Raw genomic sequence first — 16,607 nt, 5'->3', positions numbered from 1 at the left:
GCTCTGCTCATTCGGCTCATATCCTTCCTCCATGAGCTGGCAGACCTCCTATTGTTTGTGCTGAGCTTTAGTTCTTGGGATGCGTTTTGTGAAGAATAAAATTCCAGTAAGTCCACAGGGCTTTTATAGAACTTGCTGTTAAGTGCTTTTCTTTATAAAGCATCACCGGCTTGTATTTGCATTTTGCCAATTGCACACTTCAAAACGTGAGCTCTCCCTCTTTTCACTCCACGCAATTTCATACGGATCGTAACTTCAGTTGTGAAGGATCTAAAAACTATGTATCTGCTGAGACAAAGAAGTACCTTTTCAATATGAAACTGTCCTATTTTACCATTTAGAACTATGAGCAAACAAACAGAGATCAATGGCAATTTTACACAAAAAAAAGGTTTAAAATTAAAGCTGTTACTTGTCCATTATAAGGTATCATTATTTTCAGTTGTTGTTAACTACTCTCAGTATAGAAACCCAATTAGTGATGAATGGCTTGTTTTTTTTTCTGTACTAAGAGAGAGTTATTACAATATCCAGATAAAAAGCCACTACAGCAGAATGAAAATGAAAGTACCTCCTGGTCATTTCAAACAGGGTTGTTTTACTTTGATTCATCTCTCTTTGAATACAGATCTTAGTAAACGGCATGTTTTAATAAAACCCCTTAATATATACATAAATCAGAATGTTTGGGAAGATTCTTTCGGAGATCTCGTGCAGATTGCTGAATAATGAACGTCATCGTTTTTTTTAGTGATTTAAAAGTGCTTTCGACTTTTTAGTAAGTAGTGCAACTATGATCCTCTTATCATAATAATTGCAAGGAAAATGAGGTCATTAATTAACTTAGAGAACAGCGTAGAATGCATTTATATTTCAGTAGCCTGACAGATAATTAGAGGATTTCCATGTTTTCAATTAGAAATCCTGCACTCTTGGCTTGTGCAGAAAAGCACTCTTGGTATTAGGAGATATTAGGAGGGGATGTCAACTACCCATTCATTTTAAAAGATTCATGAAGAATTCCCGGAACAGAGAGTAGCTTTTTCCTGAGGATACACATGGATACACTTTGTCTCTGACGGTGATGCAGTAACAGAATTCATGTTTTTAGCCAAGGTGCTGGAAGAAAAAGCATATTTCTAACTAGACGTCTTTTGAGCATGTTAAGCCACTGCAGCACTGATGTTTGGTATCAACACGCTGACAGCACTGTCTGAGATCAGCGTGACAGAGAGGCATGATTCAGCATGCCCCTTGCAAGCAGGGCTGAGTTCATCAGTTGGGCATCTTTGGATAGGTGACAAATACTGTATAAAAAAGACAGCTCTTTAGATATGTACACTACCGCACTTTGTGCAGTTGCATCATGTTTTTTTCTGCTTTTTGCAGAAATTACATCTGGATTTGTTCAAATGATACACTGTGTAGAACCTTTTCTGGGCAGTCCCCTTGATCCTTATCATTGTTCCATGTCTTTCTTTTTGCCAAGTTGCTGGATGTGAGCTCACAGCTTCTACCATTCATTGTCATTGTCTCTGGATTTACCTAACACTTCCAGGAGGAAAGCAATAACTGCGGAGGATGACAGTCCAAAGCAAGCAGAGCCCTGCAGAGTTTCCTCCTCTGGCCCTGCCCCACTGCTCAGCGCTATCAGTGCTGGATCTGAAATGTCTGCTGATTATCTCCAACCACCTGTTTCTCTCCTGACAGAGAGTACGAGACGCAGAGCAGGCGAGACGGTGGTGGAGGAAGGGGAAGCAACAGGACACTTCCTACCTTCAGCATTTCTGCCGCTCCAAACATCTTGTCGTTTTGTTTTACGAGCGCTTGAAGGGTAATCCAAATTTGTTTCTAATGGAAATCTTTAGCTAACTGTGTGGCAGCCAGGCAGGGAGCCAGGAGGGATGTCTTACATGTGGTTGTCAAGGGAACCCTGAAGTGGTTAAACTCATGGGAGTTTTCGGAGAAGGCAAGTGTTTCCTCCTGTCATCTTCCTGACGCTCGGAGAGCCACTCTGGTACCAGAGGACACCTCGACCATTGCCAGATCTCAGCGTCAGAACTTCCAAATATTCTTGACTGCAATACCAGACCGAATACAATAGCAGGTCCGCTTCACAGTAAAAGTAGGCGTGCAATCAAAACTGCCAGACTATCACTTATACTACTGTTTGCTTCCAGATACCAAATACAACTGGGCTTTGCTTGTGGCACATCCTGAACAGGGCTTTGCCAAGGAATGATATCCCAGTGAGCGAATCAGAATGGGCAGAGAGGAGGACAGACCGCTGACCTGCACTGCGCTGTTGATCCCCCCAGAACCCCCCGCATCAGTCATCGCAGCAGAGCTGGAAACACAGCTGTGGCTCGTGTTTGTTTCATTTGTTTCAGTGTCTTCATGGAATTAACATGTATAACACTTATAGGTTTTTCCGGAGTGCCGCTTGCTGCGGTTTAATCACATGGAGGAGACGGATTTCGCCGTGCAGTTGCTCTGACAAGGGCCCGTGGGGAAGGGAAGGAACTACACTCCCTGGCAGTTCAATTATTATAATAATTCTGTCGCAAGTAATGGGCTATTACCATCTGAAGCGTGTAGTGTTCAAAATAAAAAGCTTGCATAATGTGATTTATGGTAATTTAGAAATGCAAGATGTTTGTTTCAATTGCCACTGATTTCTGCTTCCTTGTGGACCTGAAAGCGAATAGCAGAAGGCCATGTTCAATCTAGTGTAATGATTTTCTGTATCGAGCACGTTAATCAGTAGATAGACGATGGACAGATGATAGACAGATAGACGTATGGGGCCTAAAAGCTAACGAAGCAGGGACATAAATTCCAGTGTTGTGCCCTCACTGAGCTGACTGTGAATCCTGTATTGTGCTGTGCTATCTAACTCTTCTCTTAGTAGGCTGTTCTGCACACTTCGAACTTCGGGTACAGATGGCAGCCGAGCGAGTTAATAACATTTACTTAAAAAATGCCAGAGTCAGTAACAGTACAGAGAAGCACGAACAGCATTTTTATCCATTTCAGGTTCTCAGCTGCGGTCCCTGGTGTCAGCCCATCCACCCCTCTCTCCAAGCCCTGATTGGTGCTGTGAAGAATCACACAGCTGGCTGGAGCCACGTTCTGCAAGGGTCAGGACTAGAATGGCCACAGGGTGAGTAACTGCGCTCCGAAGAAAAATGTTCTGTAAGTCACTTCCTGGGAAAAAGACTTATTTGGCTGGAAACTACCAATGCAGTTTTTTTTTTCATTGTTAATGCACACAGATTGGGCCTTAGACAGAAGCAGTGGGGTACAGGAGAGTTATCGATCGTCTTCCATTCAGGAATTGCAGTCTCTATCGATTGGTGTGAGCCAGGGCATCTGACGAGCTCAGTGGTGCCAGCTGCTAAGAGTGTTTGACTGAGGTAAGCAAGAGCTGGATCTGTTTCTGCCATTAGGCACTTGTTAGACCTACCCAGACGATCAACACTGAATTCATCAGTATGAGGCGCATTGCAATCTCATGTTTGCAAGGAAAGAGGCCCGGCGACAAAACGATTTATAATACGGTTAAAAACAAACAAAACAGAAAGGTGCATTTTTTTCGTGACAGACTGGTGGAAAGAAATAAACGAAAGTGGCTCGTGAGGACATCATAACTACAGAGAGCTCGTCATGTTAAAATGGGCAAATGAAGAGCATCATGTCATGCGAAAAGACCAATTCCTAATACAGGAAATTGTATATGGCCAATAAAGTGATCTCTTATATGCAAGTGCCACATGACTGAGCACCATGCAAGTGGAACAGGGACCAATGCCCCGAAGTGACGTCACCCCCCTGACACCCCAGAGCTGGCCCGCAACAGAAGACACGGCGACTGTGCCTGAAGCAGACCCTCACCTGCAAGGCTGATTTGGTTTGGGAAGTGTTGTGAAAAAACCCAGACCAATTTACTATGCATTTGTGACTCTCATGAGCAATGTGAAAGTGAAGGTTTTTGTAGTATTGCTATGGAAGTGCACTATTCTGATGCGCTTGAATCTGTGGGACATGCGGAGATGGGATGGGGTTTTCCTGCTGCAATGAGCCCGGGGGACAAGGTTGTTGTGTGTGCCTCTCTCAGGTCCGTCTCCCAGGTAACCCTCTCTAGATGAGTATGCAACAAAACATGGGTGGCAGCTGATTAAGGCTGGGTTTTACACACCAGTTCCTCAGCAATCATCTCCTCTAATTAAAGAATACTTGCTCGTTATGGTGCTCTCGCCCCGTCCTCCGGAGCACGATTCAGCAGTAATGCCGATTTGATTCAAGTGGCAGCAGTGCCTCCGAGTCAGAGTGAGGCCTGCTGTCATCTGAGCAGGGCTGCTGGCATTTGAGCTGGCAGGATGGGGAACAATTCAAAATCTCTGCATGGAAATAAGGTAGTATAACCGTGAGGATGAAAAATACTCATCCTGGGCCTCTGAATCTCACTAGGATGCCACTACAAGCTATGCCTATGGCTTTTCCAGCCACGTAAAGTCTCGTTATTTAGGTAATGCCAACGGCAATGCTCCGAGCTCACAGAGCAGCGCACGTTCCTGAGCCACAGGATGCCGAAAAGGAGGAGATGACCTCCCTGGAGCCTCGGAGAGATGAGTCAGCCTCAGGAAGGGTTGGAGAGACGCTGTGCTCAGTGGGAAGGACTTGGCTGGGAGAGTCCGTGCTCCAGGCGCCTCAGGGTCCACAGAGGGCCCGATCCACAGACACTGACAAGGGCAAGACTGCTGCCCCGAGAGAGGGAGAAGGAAAAGGGGAAGAACTGGCCATGAGCAGGGACAGAATCCAAACATTCGGAATCGTGGTTTGTACGGGTTTCCCAACTCCGACTCCAAGATAACAGCTTTTCCCATCTCCGAGACTGACACTGTTTCTCCGATGTTCCCTTCGTTAGACGGTTTGGACCCAGGGTGTGCTCTGTGCGAGTGTGTGGCTGACTTCACTTTCCTTCCTCTTGCCTGCTGCTGAACACAAGACGGGTCTCTTCCAAGAGCACTGCACTGCCGGAACAGCGGCACTACAGGACTAGAGAGCCATCATGTCAGGCAGATCCTCTCGCAGCAGACAGGAATATCAGAATATGTACTATAATGTACCTAGAATACTAAACTAATAAGCTGTGCTGGAACTACAAGACTACAGGCAGCACATTATTGCTTTCTGCAAGACTACTACTACAGCAAAGACTACTACTGATACAGGAGTCCAAAACAACAGGGGATTCATTAGACTAGACTGGACTGGAATAAGAGCCAGCATCAACCGCCAGACCTGGGAGAGACATTCACAAAGTCCAGCACCAATCATACAAGGAAAGAGCAGGATATCAGACTAACGTAACAACAGGGATGCAAAGACAACTTAAAAGTACCGGTTTGTGAGCTGGCTGAAAACAGTAAAAGACAAAACTTTGTATTAAGGAGAAAAAAAATTAAATACAGTGCTACCCCCAGCCCAGACAACATCCCCCAAGAAGATAAAACAATTACAGTGTCTGAACATCATTTAGAGCAAAACATTTCAAAACCAGTCAAAGTTTAAAGCAGGGAACAACATCAAGAAATCCCAGTAAAAAAACACGCAGACAAAATGAAATATAAATCAAGGAGGCAAACAAAGTCACCACAGACAGAGCAACGCACAGCACACACGGCAAGCAGGACACTCAGAGCAACGCATCAGATACCACACCTGCACAGCACAGCTTCCGTGCTAAAGCAAAGGACACAGAATCACAGAACAATCAGCACACGGACACAGAGCCAGAGAAAATCACCCCTGAAGGCGCATGGGATTAATTTACTCAGAATTTAATCCTATGCAAACAAGTGTTACTTGTCTGGAATGCAGAAACAGAAAAAGGAGCTCAGCTGCTTATGAGGTGTAAAAGACACAGTTGGTCAGGGGCCCTGGGACCGCGGGCTCTTCCCGGGAGCGAGGCATGGCGCACGAGCAGGGTGGCGGCAGTCCTGACGTGCTCTTGCTTCGCACCCCACAGGGAAAGACAGGCACGCAACAACCTGAGCCCTCCGTGAAGGGGGGCAAAAGAGCCGTCATGACGGGGAAGACTAGGACTGTTCTTTGGAAAACAATACAGCAAAAGCAGAGCTGAATTTGTCATGCTTCTGGCGAAGATGTAGGGATCGCCGGCAAAATCCGTTTAATTAGGTGCGCAGAGATAACAGATGGGTGGAACTGTACTGCTGTGTCATTGAGAACTCTGGCAAGTTAATGGGTTTATCCATTAACTCTTTAATAGGATAAATAAAGCATGTCTTTGCTCTGTCTAACTCGGAAAATTTGTTATTATGGAGCTTCTATCGATGAATGCACAGGAAAGGGTGCTAAAATGAAACAGTCCTAATCCCTAAATCTATAAATCTATATTTTATACCCCATAAAGCAGCTTGCAATGGAAAACCAGCTCATTTATGAAGAACAGCTAGTAATTCTTGTTGTCTTGGATGTGGTTGTTTTATGGGCAAACGATTTATGGTTCAGTTTACTCACACAGAGTGGAGGTTAGTTATGGGATGTTTAAAAGGCCCCCTTTAAAAGTTGTGTCGCCGTTGCTGTAAAATCCCCATCAGGCTAACAAGCACTTCCCCCTAGGAAGCTCGAATGGTTCTGCCCACCTGTGTTGTCACGGTGAGGAGAGGTTTTCCTTCTGAAGACTCCTTACTTGGTATCTCCTTCATCACCATGGCAACAGCCTTATCTGCAGCCCTAGAGTCTTTCCCCTACAACAGTGAAATCAACAATGACTTGCGTCAGGACAATTTGTTCTGTTACCAGGTTCATATGTGCAACTGTTTTCTCCCACAAGGGTCGCTGAACACAAACTTTTTAAAACTCAATCATTTTTGCGAAAAAGTCCCCCGGGCACCCGCGGTCCTGTGCAAAATGGCTGCAGCTTGGGGCCAGTGGCTCATGGACTGACTAAGGCTAAACCCCAGGTGTCTTCTGGGATTGCCTGGTCTGGACAAGCACGGGCACCGACCCGGCCACAGAGACGCCCTGCAGACCGCGCTTACCTCTCTGTCCAGCCCTGAAAGAGAGCAGCACCATCGTCTGGATTTTTACTGTTGCTTTCTTTTGGTTTTTTTTTGTTTTTGTTTTTACAGGTTTGGCCTTAAATTAAAGAAATTCAGGACGTCTCATAGAACAACTTTACCGGAATTGAAAAAGAAAGTCAAGAAGCCTTGTGGCAGAGGGTCAAAACATGTTTGGAGCTGAACATACTGGCATACGTCTATGGAACTCATTTCTGTAGGAAAACACACGTTTGCAAGTGAGAAACTTTTTCTTGCTTGGATTCCTTTGAAATCTCTGTGGAGAAGGGGCTGAATGGTTTAGATTCGCCGTTTTAAAATACAGAAAATCACAGGCCAGAGTGATCCCTTTCTTTTCTCTTGTGGAAATGCTGCTGTTTGCTAAGAGAATGAAGGGGTAGCTCAGCACAGACTCTTTCGGAGTACTTCCTTAAGTATCACATAAATCGGAGAGAGGACAGGGTTCATGAGCCATGGGCCTGAATTAGATCAAATCACCAATCAGCTCCCTAAATTAACAGACAGCCGCACGGGGGGGCTCTGTGTTTATAGGGGGTTTCTTGCTTCTGCCATCAGGCAGCAGGTTTGTACAGCGATTTACAAACAACAGATGGCTCCAAGTTTTGATGTTGTGAAGGTTAAGGGCCGAGAAAGGAGAAAACGTGGGAATCAAGGTGTGGAAAATCCATTAACCTCCACAGACCACAGGGAAAGCACTGGGATCAAACATGAAGCAACATCATCTTCTGAATCGCATCCAGACACCAGCAAGAGACCACAGCTAATTCTAATAAGACATTCTATTAAAGATGCGTTAAAAATAACAATGGAGTTAGAAGCCTTCACTTAACGAAAATTGCACTTGACTTTATACACAACTTTCACCTACAGTCTCTTTCACTGAGAACTCTACAATTACCACACAACAAAAGGCTGAAGGGCTTGATTTGAAAGTATATAAAACAGAAGGTTAACTGCCTTAATAGGTACTTCAAACATGAAAAGGCAATACAAACTAGCACAAAACAAGAGCCTGGAAAGGACAAGTCCACAACTGGGAACATGCTCCACCAGTATCATGTATAGTAAAGAAAGTGAAATGAATATTATTACCTTAGTCCCAGACACTCTGTTCTAAACTTGCACTAGAACCAGTAGAATTAACACAAACATCTATTTTACGCTTGAGGGAGTGAGCAAATGGCCTGTTTTGTTCACTAAATACACAAGATACATCCATTTTCAGCAGAGACCATGCAAGTAAATGGTTTAGACGGTCGATTTCCACATCACTGTATCAACGAGGACCATTCAATTACATTGGGCAGTTCAACTAGGGGAGAGCAGAAAGGACAGGAGGACCTCCAAGGAACTGAAGCACCTCACAGGGTTGTACCCGAGATGAAAAAAAATTAAATGAACAATGGGGAAGAAGATGATTTGTCCCGAAGGAAGATTACTGAGGAATGAATGGTCGATTTCGCAGAAGAGGATACTGGAGAGCCAACTGCCACTGAGTTGGTGAAGGCTATGATGCACAACCCGGGTGTCAGAAACTGCAGGAGGCAGCTCGTGTCTGTTCCCTCCTCTTGTAACAGTCACACTAAGAACGGCCATTTCTCGCATACGGGTGGACGTCATAAAAGTCACCAGCCGCCCAACAAGGGGCGGCCTTTTCGCTCACGGTGAAGGAGCTCCAACTTAAAGAGGCAGCAGAAGAGATCTCCTGTGCAGCGAAAGTGTGAAGAAAAACGAAGACTAGCTAATATTCCCGCGCAACGGTGAGAGAGGCAAAGCTCTTCTGCGGCAGGGGGGTGGATGGGCATGGGAATTGGTATGATTGGTGTTGACCATTATCTCTGTGGCGCAGGCCTCAGAGACAGGCAGCCCATGAATCTCCCTGAGCACAGAGCGTCCAGCAGTCACAGGCCTTTCCCACCCAGCCTTGTCCCCCCTCTCTCGAGGCTGCGGTCCGCTAAACCGCAGGTGGGCCATTAACACATGCAAACACATGAGCCGCCTCCCTCTCTTCACCACCGGGCATTTTTTTTTGTACATACGAACAATGAAGAGCAAATGCTTACAAATTCTGTTCAGTAGTTTTCTCTCTCTCAGGAAATGTGTGGACCTTCCACGATGCTACAGTAGGCTTACAGTAGGCCATCACTCTCTCCTCCTGGTGTGCGTTTTAACACCTTCTGTCAGTAGCTGCCTTGCACTTGAACTGAGTGTGCAGTAGTGGTGTGGTCCTGATAGCATCATGTCTATGACGCAGGGTGGAGTGGTGTCTCTGGGGCTCAGGATCTGCGCCTGTGGCTGGAAGGCTGCCGGCTCAAATCCCGCGGCCGGCAGAGGAATCCTACTCCGTTGGGCCCCTGAGCAAGGCCCTTCACCCCAACTGCTCCAGGGGCGCCGTATAAATGGCTGACCCTGCGCTCTGACCCCCAGCTTCTCTCCCTGTCTGTGTGTCTCATGGAGAGCAAGCTGGGGTCTGCGAAAAGACAAATTCCTACTGTAAGACATTGTATAGGGATAATAAAGTGATCTTATCTCTTATGTCTGATAAACAGTTTGATTGTTTTTAGTTTTTCAGGTTAGTGTTTGTTTCATTGTAATCTTGTTCCTCTTCCATATCTTATGACGGAATAATTATGTGAAAAAAGTAGCATTTTGGACAATCCAATCTTATTTTTCTTAATTAATTAATTACATAAATCCCCCGGCATTTTTAATTAATCACAAATCTGTCCATGTTTGCTATGTGTTAGCAGCTCATCTTTGGTTTCTCTATAAATGCTCAAACTTCTAACCCTGTTAATGTTCATTACTGGCTTCTGGTCCAGATCAGCGCTCAGTTACATAGTTGGCATTGTTTTTTATTAGTCCATTAAAATGGATTTTCAGCTCCGAAACACTTTGCAGGTTCTGTATACAATTTTATAGATCATTTGAAATATCACGTGCTGCATACAATTAAGAATGATTAATTACATAGATTGTTCATTACATAGTTTAATTAAAAAAGGAGACAAGTCCATATTTTCCCTGGGAGCAACCTGCCAATTTCCTGTTGGCGTTTCCTGTAGATGAGCTATCTGCTCACTCTTACCCCAGCAGCGAAACTGGTTTCTGATTTAAAGCACTCAAAATGTTGACCAAATCCCTTGGGTATTTTTAAATCAGCACCCATTCTTTGTACTGACTGAGATGCTGTGATGAAACTGAGACTCAATAGAAGGTATTAAAAGCTCTGAAAGCCCTTTAAGCCCTGAATGTTGCTGTGGAATGAAATATTAACCAGGATATTCACATTCAAATAGTCACCCGTCCACCTTCACTCCAGTTTATCCTTAGAGAGTGGCAGTGAGTAAGTAATACTGTATATGCACACATGTTTTCACACAATCTAACAAAAGACATAACATTGAACTGTATTTCCCGATATTAATGCTTCAATATAAATACTCCTAAAACACTTCATCCAAACACTTAAACGTTTTGCACAACTGGAAACAATCTTAAAAATAGCAATGAAAAATCAAAGTATTAAATACAAAGCAAATGTTTTGCAGTGGGGTGATAGTGTGGGACAGGTAGGTGATGAGCTGAAAATATTCCATCACTTATTCAAGCAAAAATAATTAATACTGTAGTCAGATGAAGTCAGTCAATCCTGGCAGTCAGCATGAAGGCAAACGCTTATTAAAAGTGAAATAACTCGCACACCCCACTGTCAGAGAGAACCAAGCAAGGTCACGGTGCTCTTTTCATCTTCCCCAAACAATCTGGGGTGAAATAAATTAAGGAGGCATGAGCTTAGGATATGAAGCATTAATCAATACTGGTCTTATCCTGAATTTGAAGAAACACAAATATAAATTCCTAATGGCCCTGGAACACGACAACAGCTTTAATTATTCAGTCTGACACTGTATTTTACATGCTAGAGAGCACTGAAACAAAGACAGTTTATTGATGCAAGTTGAAAGCTTTCTCTCTTGTTAAAAATGAAGCTAAACCTTTTTTTTTTTTGCCGTTTACAGCATTAAATCAGCCCGTCAAAGTCTGGCTGCAAGAGAGCAACCAGCAAGAGAGGCAGGACAGTGCGTCTGGGCACGCCGAGTGTGTGCAGTGTGGACACCCGGCTGCAGCTGCTGGGCTTCCTTCCTTACTGACATCCCTGACCAGCCCAGGCTCGTTTCCATGGTGATGACTAGGACACCCCCCAGCCAGGCTGGCATGACGTCCTAGCTAGCGTCCTCGCAGGGACTGGAGGTGAGGGGTTTTGTTTAGAAACGTGAGAGCCTCGGTCAGCTGCCTCATTGATTCCTTAAGTGTCACACTCCGTAACACCCCACACTCTTCCGAGATAAGCAGGAATGTGACAGCACAGGGCTTTTTATAGACAGGTCACAGGGCAAGCACAGAAGCCTCAGCAGTGGAGGCTGCTCTGCTGGTACGATTCAAGCAGGAATGAAACAGCTTAGTACTGCGAGGCCCCAGGGATCCACTGTTTCTGAGAGCGAGAATTATTTCCTGCCTGTTTGAGAGGACAATGCGTACGAGGGGAAAAAAGCCCAGCCCCAGGTGGGGAGAACATGCTGCCTCCACATAGACAGGTGCCCAAGGTAGTGGGAGCTGTGAGGCCCCAGAGCCAGCCCCTGTGCCCTGTGCTTCCCCGTCAGGGGCACACAGCCCACTTCTGTTAGCTTCACTTCACTGCCATATTCCCAAGGCATCCTGCTCAGCCACCCTGCTGGCTCTGTCGCCCCTCTGACAGGAGAACAAGGGCTGTAAAATAAAGGTAGAACTCTAACGGTGACGGATTGAGACACCTGAATAAGACCCGTTACTGTCTCAGGTCTGCATTAATGTTTGGGCTGGCCCGGTGTCCCGCCTGGGGGCTGGCGCTCTGTGGCTCAAGGCCAGCGTCCTGATGGCTCATGCTTGGGAGGATGTGTTTGTGTTACAAGACAGAGTCAAATCCGCAGCGAAAACAAAATCGTCTTTCCCCCAAAGGGCAGATGACACGGATAAGAAAATATCACCAAGATGTCAGAGCAGGCTCTGCAGAGATTCCCGTTACTGAGCCCGGCAGACCCCGTGGGCCTGTTTCATGGATCGCATGGCACAGCGTGGGAGAGGCTCCTGACGGCGGATCAGCTTGGAAAAAGCGTCTCAGGAAGCTGACAAATGAACCTTCTGGATGACCTCAGAGCCTCTACAGGCACGCTGTCCCAGACAACAAGACATGACACATGAGCCGAGTCAAACAAAAAAGCTTGTGTTGGAAGTGTTGGTGCTTCCACTCTCCCCAAGGATGTGAACGCAAACGCTGCCCATGCCAAATTAATTACATGGTCTGGTGATCTAAATCTGTGAGCACTCCGCTTGGCGACAGTGCTCCATTAGCAGAATGGAAAGCATTTTAACAAAACCTGTGGGGATACTTAAGAGCCGTTTTCTGTGGCATGCCCCCTGTCTGGTGCATAAAGATGCAGCTCCGAAACTTACTTAGCCAGCATGGGCGGGCACCGCTCATGGCCGATGAGAAAAGGTGTGCACACAGTGTGTGGGAAGTTTACGGAGGTAGTTGTGCTTTAAATTCTACACACCTGACATGAGTTCAAAGCCCAGGCTGCACTACAGCGACCTAATTGTTTTAAATTTCCTATTGGTAAAACGGACCGTTCTACTCTAGGGTTGTGGCATATGTGCTCTAAACTAATTTCGGCTGATCTCAGCGCGTACATCGGAGTGCAAATAACATTATTTGGCTCCTAACAAAATTGGACACTTGAGCAGATTTGTGCAACTCCGACAGGAGAACAAGAGCTGTAAAATAAAGGTAGAACTCTAACGGTGATGGACTGAGACACCTGAATAAGACCTGTTACTGTTCCAGGTCTGCATTAATATTTGGGAATAAAAACATACACAGCTGAGTTTGTTAACAAAGGGTGAATATCTGCCCATCAAGTTCTGGCGTCCATTGGACACAAATGATACTTCCAGATCTTTTTTCAGTTAAAAACAAAACAATAAAAAATGAATCCCATAGTCACCAAGATGCAATTTATTATTACTTCCTACAAAAATTATAATTACCTTCCTCTCACTTTCAGTTTTGCAAAATACCAAACGCTCAGGGCTAGGGCTGAACATGCGAACTCCACACGCAAGGTGCCACAGACTGGACTCAAACCCAGTCCAGGGGAGCTCAGAGACAGCAGTCTGCTGGCCACCTTGTCCCACAGAAGGAAACAAGGAAATGGATGTATGTTATTATTTTTAAACACATAAATTAAAAAGGAAAGGTAGTGATAGATCTTTAACTGCACATCACTTCCAGTGGCTATCCTACGTGTAAGGTATTCAGTCACAGCTAATCCTTATGACCAGGAAGACAATGAGAGCACTTGTTTAATTACATTAAGCACAATTTAGCTTGTCTTTAATCATCATATCTCAGGGGAAATTGAATTTATCGCACGCCACTCTTAAAAGGAAATGGAAGCGAGTTTCAAAGCCATTATAACTTTAAATAAAAACACTATCTGAAGCTCTGATCCGAATTTAGAAATGAGTTGAATGCTCAGCTTGCCCTCCGGAGGACTAGTGAGCAATTTCTCAGACTGCCGGGGCGAGTGGTGCGGTAAGGAGAAGCAGACCTCACCGGGGGTCCGCCGTTCAGCAGAGACCCCCCCGGCCCCCGGCCCCCGGCATGCCCGACCGCGAGGAGAGGGGCCCCCGCTGGAGCGGGCTCGGGCCCCATCGCGCATCTCCCGACCGAGACCTCGCCGCAGGCCCGTCACCAGCCCGGCTTCACCCCGGGACAGCGGAGACGCCGGGAGAGGGCTGCAGGCGGGGAAGCAGGGCTGGCTCTTGCCTGAAGAGTCCTGCCACCCACCTCTGCCGAACGGTGCGCTACATCCGGCTTGGCCCTGGGCCCTTCCCTGGGGCTCATCGCGGGGCACAAACTGCGGTACGGCCTGACCTCCTGCCGCTCTCTGAAGGCGTCTCCTTCACCCCGGCGCGTCACACAGCGGCGATGACCTTCAAGACCTGCACAGGGTAACGCGTGCTCTTTTTTTTTAAAATTCTTCGCACTGTGTCATCGCCCTGAGGCAAGCGGCTGCGGTCTAAAGGAGCAAGATCTTCAGGGTGAGGTTTACATTGAAAAGGAAGAGACAAAAGCACGTTGAGGTCACAGTGCTTCCACTGAAACGCCCGAGAGATTTTTTCATGAGAGATTGTGCTCTGTGGCTGGTTAGGGCAGACTTTACACAAGGCAGGGAGCACACAGACAAAAAACAAAAAAGGGTTTTAATTATTTAAGACTGAGACACCTCATTCCACTCGGCTTCACTGGGAATATATTGTAACGCAACGGGGGCTCAGGCGGGCGCCCTTGCCGCATCTGGTCGGCCCCTGCACCCTCCGGGGCTCGAACCCGGGACTTCCGCGTCTCTCTGCAGCGACCTAGCCCCGTGAGCCAAAGAGAGATCTCTCCACAGCCACGCTCTGGTACGCCGGCTCTTACACAGCGCCCTGTCGGCCGTAAGCGTTACACTCTCCCCCGCTTAAATCGCCGTCCCCGGCGAAGGGCTATCCCGCCCCGCTTCTGACACCAATGTAACGCAACGGGGCTCAGGCGGGCGCCCTTGCCGCATCTGGTCGGCCCCTCCACCGTCCGGGGCTCGAACCCGGGACTTCCGCGTCTCTCTGCAGCGACCTAGCCCCGTGAGCCAAAGAGAGATCTCACCACAGCCCAGTAGCTGTGGTCCTGCTATCACAGGGAAGGGCGGTGACGTCACCCGCTCTGGTACGCCGGCTCTTACACAGCGCCCTGTCGGCCGTAAGCGTTACAATATTTATAGATCAACACGCATGTCTCCCTGTAGTGACCTCTTTGACAGATCTTGAGCTTTTTTTCCTGCCTTTCTGCTGGGCAAAATTCAGGACGCGAGCGTTGTGTGAATCGAGAGAACTGCAAAGTCTGTATATTCAGAACAGGGTCAAGAGCTGTGCCATTAGAGAGCATTTTCTTTGCTTGTGCTGGAATGTTCTGTGGCTCTAATGTGTCTAAATACCAGAACGGAAATTAAACAGTAACTTGCTTACCCCTGATAACAAAAAAACTGCAGAGTCCGAGGTGCACTTTATTTAACAAGAAATGCCTGACGAAACCGTGTGCCTGACAGCAATTCTTTCCAAACAGCTGGTGTAAGCAAATCCATACAATGTGGATTTAAACTCCCTGTGTCACCAAAAGTGCTGTAGCATTTCATTAAGAGTAGTTATTCTAAGAGATATATTTATATACCTCATTATATATGGTTTGCACCAAGAAGGTTAGTGGTGCCATATACAGTATAAAAAGATGTCAGTTGCTCATTATTCTGCCAAACTTTCTAATCTTGATCTGAAGATAAAAAAACTATTCAGATTAGTACTTTTAGAAAGAATAGAGATTAAGCTTACGAGCAAATGCCAATATTATCTGCTTAAACACTGACTGGGAACAGGTCTCAGCCTGCACAACAGGCATAGACACGCACGGCCAACTTCCCTGTCAGTCCGTAAGTAGTTCTTACGCAAAAGGCCAAACCTCAATTCACAGGACACAAAAATAGGCCTGAGCTGTAACTTCTAAAACAGGAGACTTGCTAATGATGCACAGAAATACACCCCCTTCTGCCCTGCACGCACACAATTAGCAGCTCTGCATAAACAGCACTTCCTGGGTACTGGCTTAGAAAATGTCTTTGTCCCAGAGCAAATGATTTTGGAAAGCTTAGCACCCTGTGAATTAAATAGCTGAAGTTAATACCTTGTTTCCTTGTTTTTGTTTATTATAGGACCTTATTTGAAAAGGCGTTTTGTACACATTCCTTAAAATTGCAAGTTTTTTTCCCTAATTATGTTTATGGTTGCTGTGCCAATTTTACAAGAAAAAAAAAACAGTGCTCTCTACCAATAGGTAATATCAGGGAAAATACTTCCTTGTTGTGTCTGGCTTGAGCACACCTCAGCAGTTTGTGCTGATTAGCAGTCAGGAACATTTTGCACAACATGAGATCGAGGTACAGCCCTTGCAAAAGAAGATCCCAGCTGCTCTCTTCGGGAGAACTGTGAACAGACCTCTCTCTAACAAGCTCATTCTTCCTGCCTGGTCAGATGGACAGGTTTTCTTACTGCCTGGCAAACTGCCCCCAACACGTCGCAAAAAAGACAAGATCTCAGAGGCTTTTAAACACCATGCGTGCGATTCACTCTCTGGCATTTCATTTTCTGCAGATAAAGATTCTTCAGGTACTGTACGGGTCTCCTGCTCCTTATCAGCAGCACATGGGAGCACAGGCACTACACAGGAAAACAAAACACTGGACATCTGGGAGGCTTCAACCGCTTTTCAAACACGTGCTAGAAATTTTCTCCACTTTATTTTAACTTCATATAAATTGCCCAAAAATGGTGAGATGTTTAAATGAGTAAGATATTCTGTCTGCGCAGCCATAA

At 46.0% G+C, this 16,607-nt stretch overlaps 1 protein-coding gene across 5 annotated transcripts in view; it reads right to left on the bottom strand.

Annotated features, from left to right (window-relative positions):
- The window catches only part of LOC148677366 (PEX5-related protein-like), a 67,253-nt gene that overhangs the window by 23,607 nt on the left and 27,039 nt on the right, over positions 1-16,607 (bottom strand). Inside the window, exons 1-2 of one of the 5 annotated variants that reach the window (XM_088621559.1) lie at positions 13,996-14,410; positions 6,669-6,773 (exon numbers count right to left, since the gene is read on the bottom strand). The exons of 1 other annotated variant lie outside the window; for it this stretch is intronic. In XM_088621559.1, the coding sequence (XP_088477685.1) occupies positions 6,669-6,773; positions 13,996-14,052 (162 nt within the window). In that variant the 5' untranslated portion in view covers positions 14,053-14,410. Of the gene's footprint in view, positions 1-6,668; positions 6,774-13,995; positions 14,411-16,607 lie in introns of those variants that run through there. 3 more of the 5 variants (XM_088621541.1, XM_088621550.1, XM_088621568.1) reach the window with 3 other exon arrangements.

The sequence above is a fragment of the Lepisosteus platostomus genome, chromosome 2 (genome assembly GCF_059453375.1).
Source record: "Lepisosteus platostomus isolate fLepPlt1 chromosome 2, fLepPlt1.hap1, whole genome shotgun sequence".
NCBI lineage: Eukaryota > Metazoa > Chordata > Actinopteri > Semionotiformes > Lepisosteidae > Lepisosteus > Lepisosteus platostomus.
This window is presented reverse-complemented; position numbering and strand designations above follow the sequence as displayed.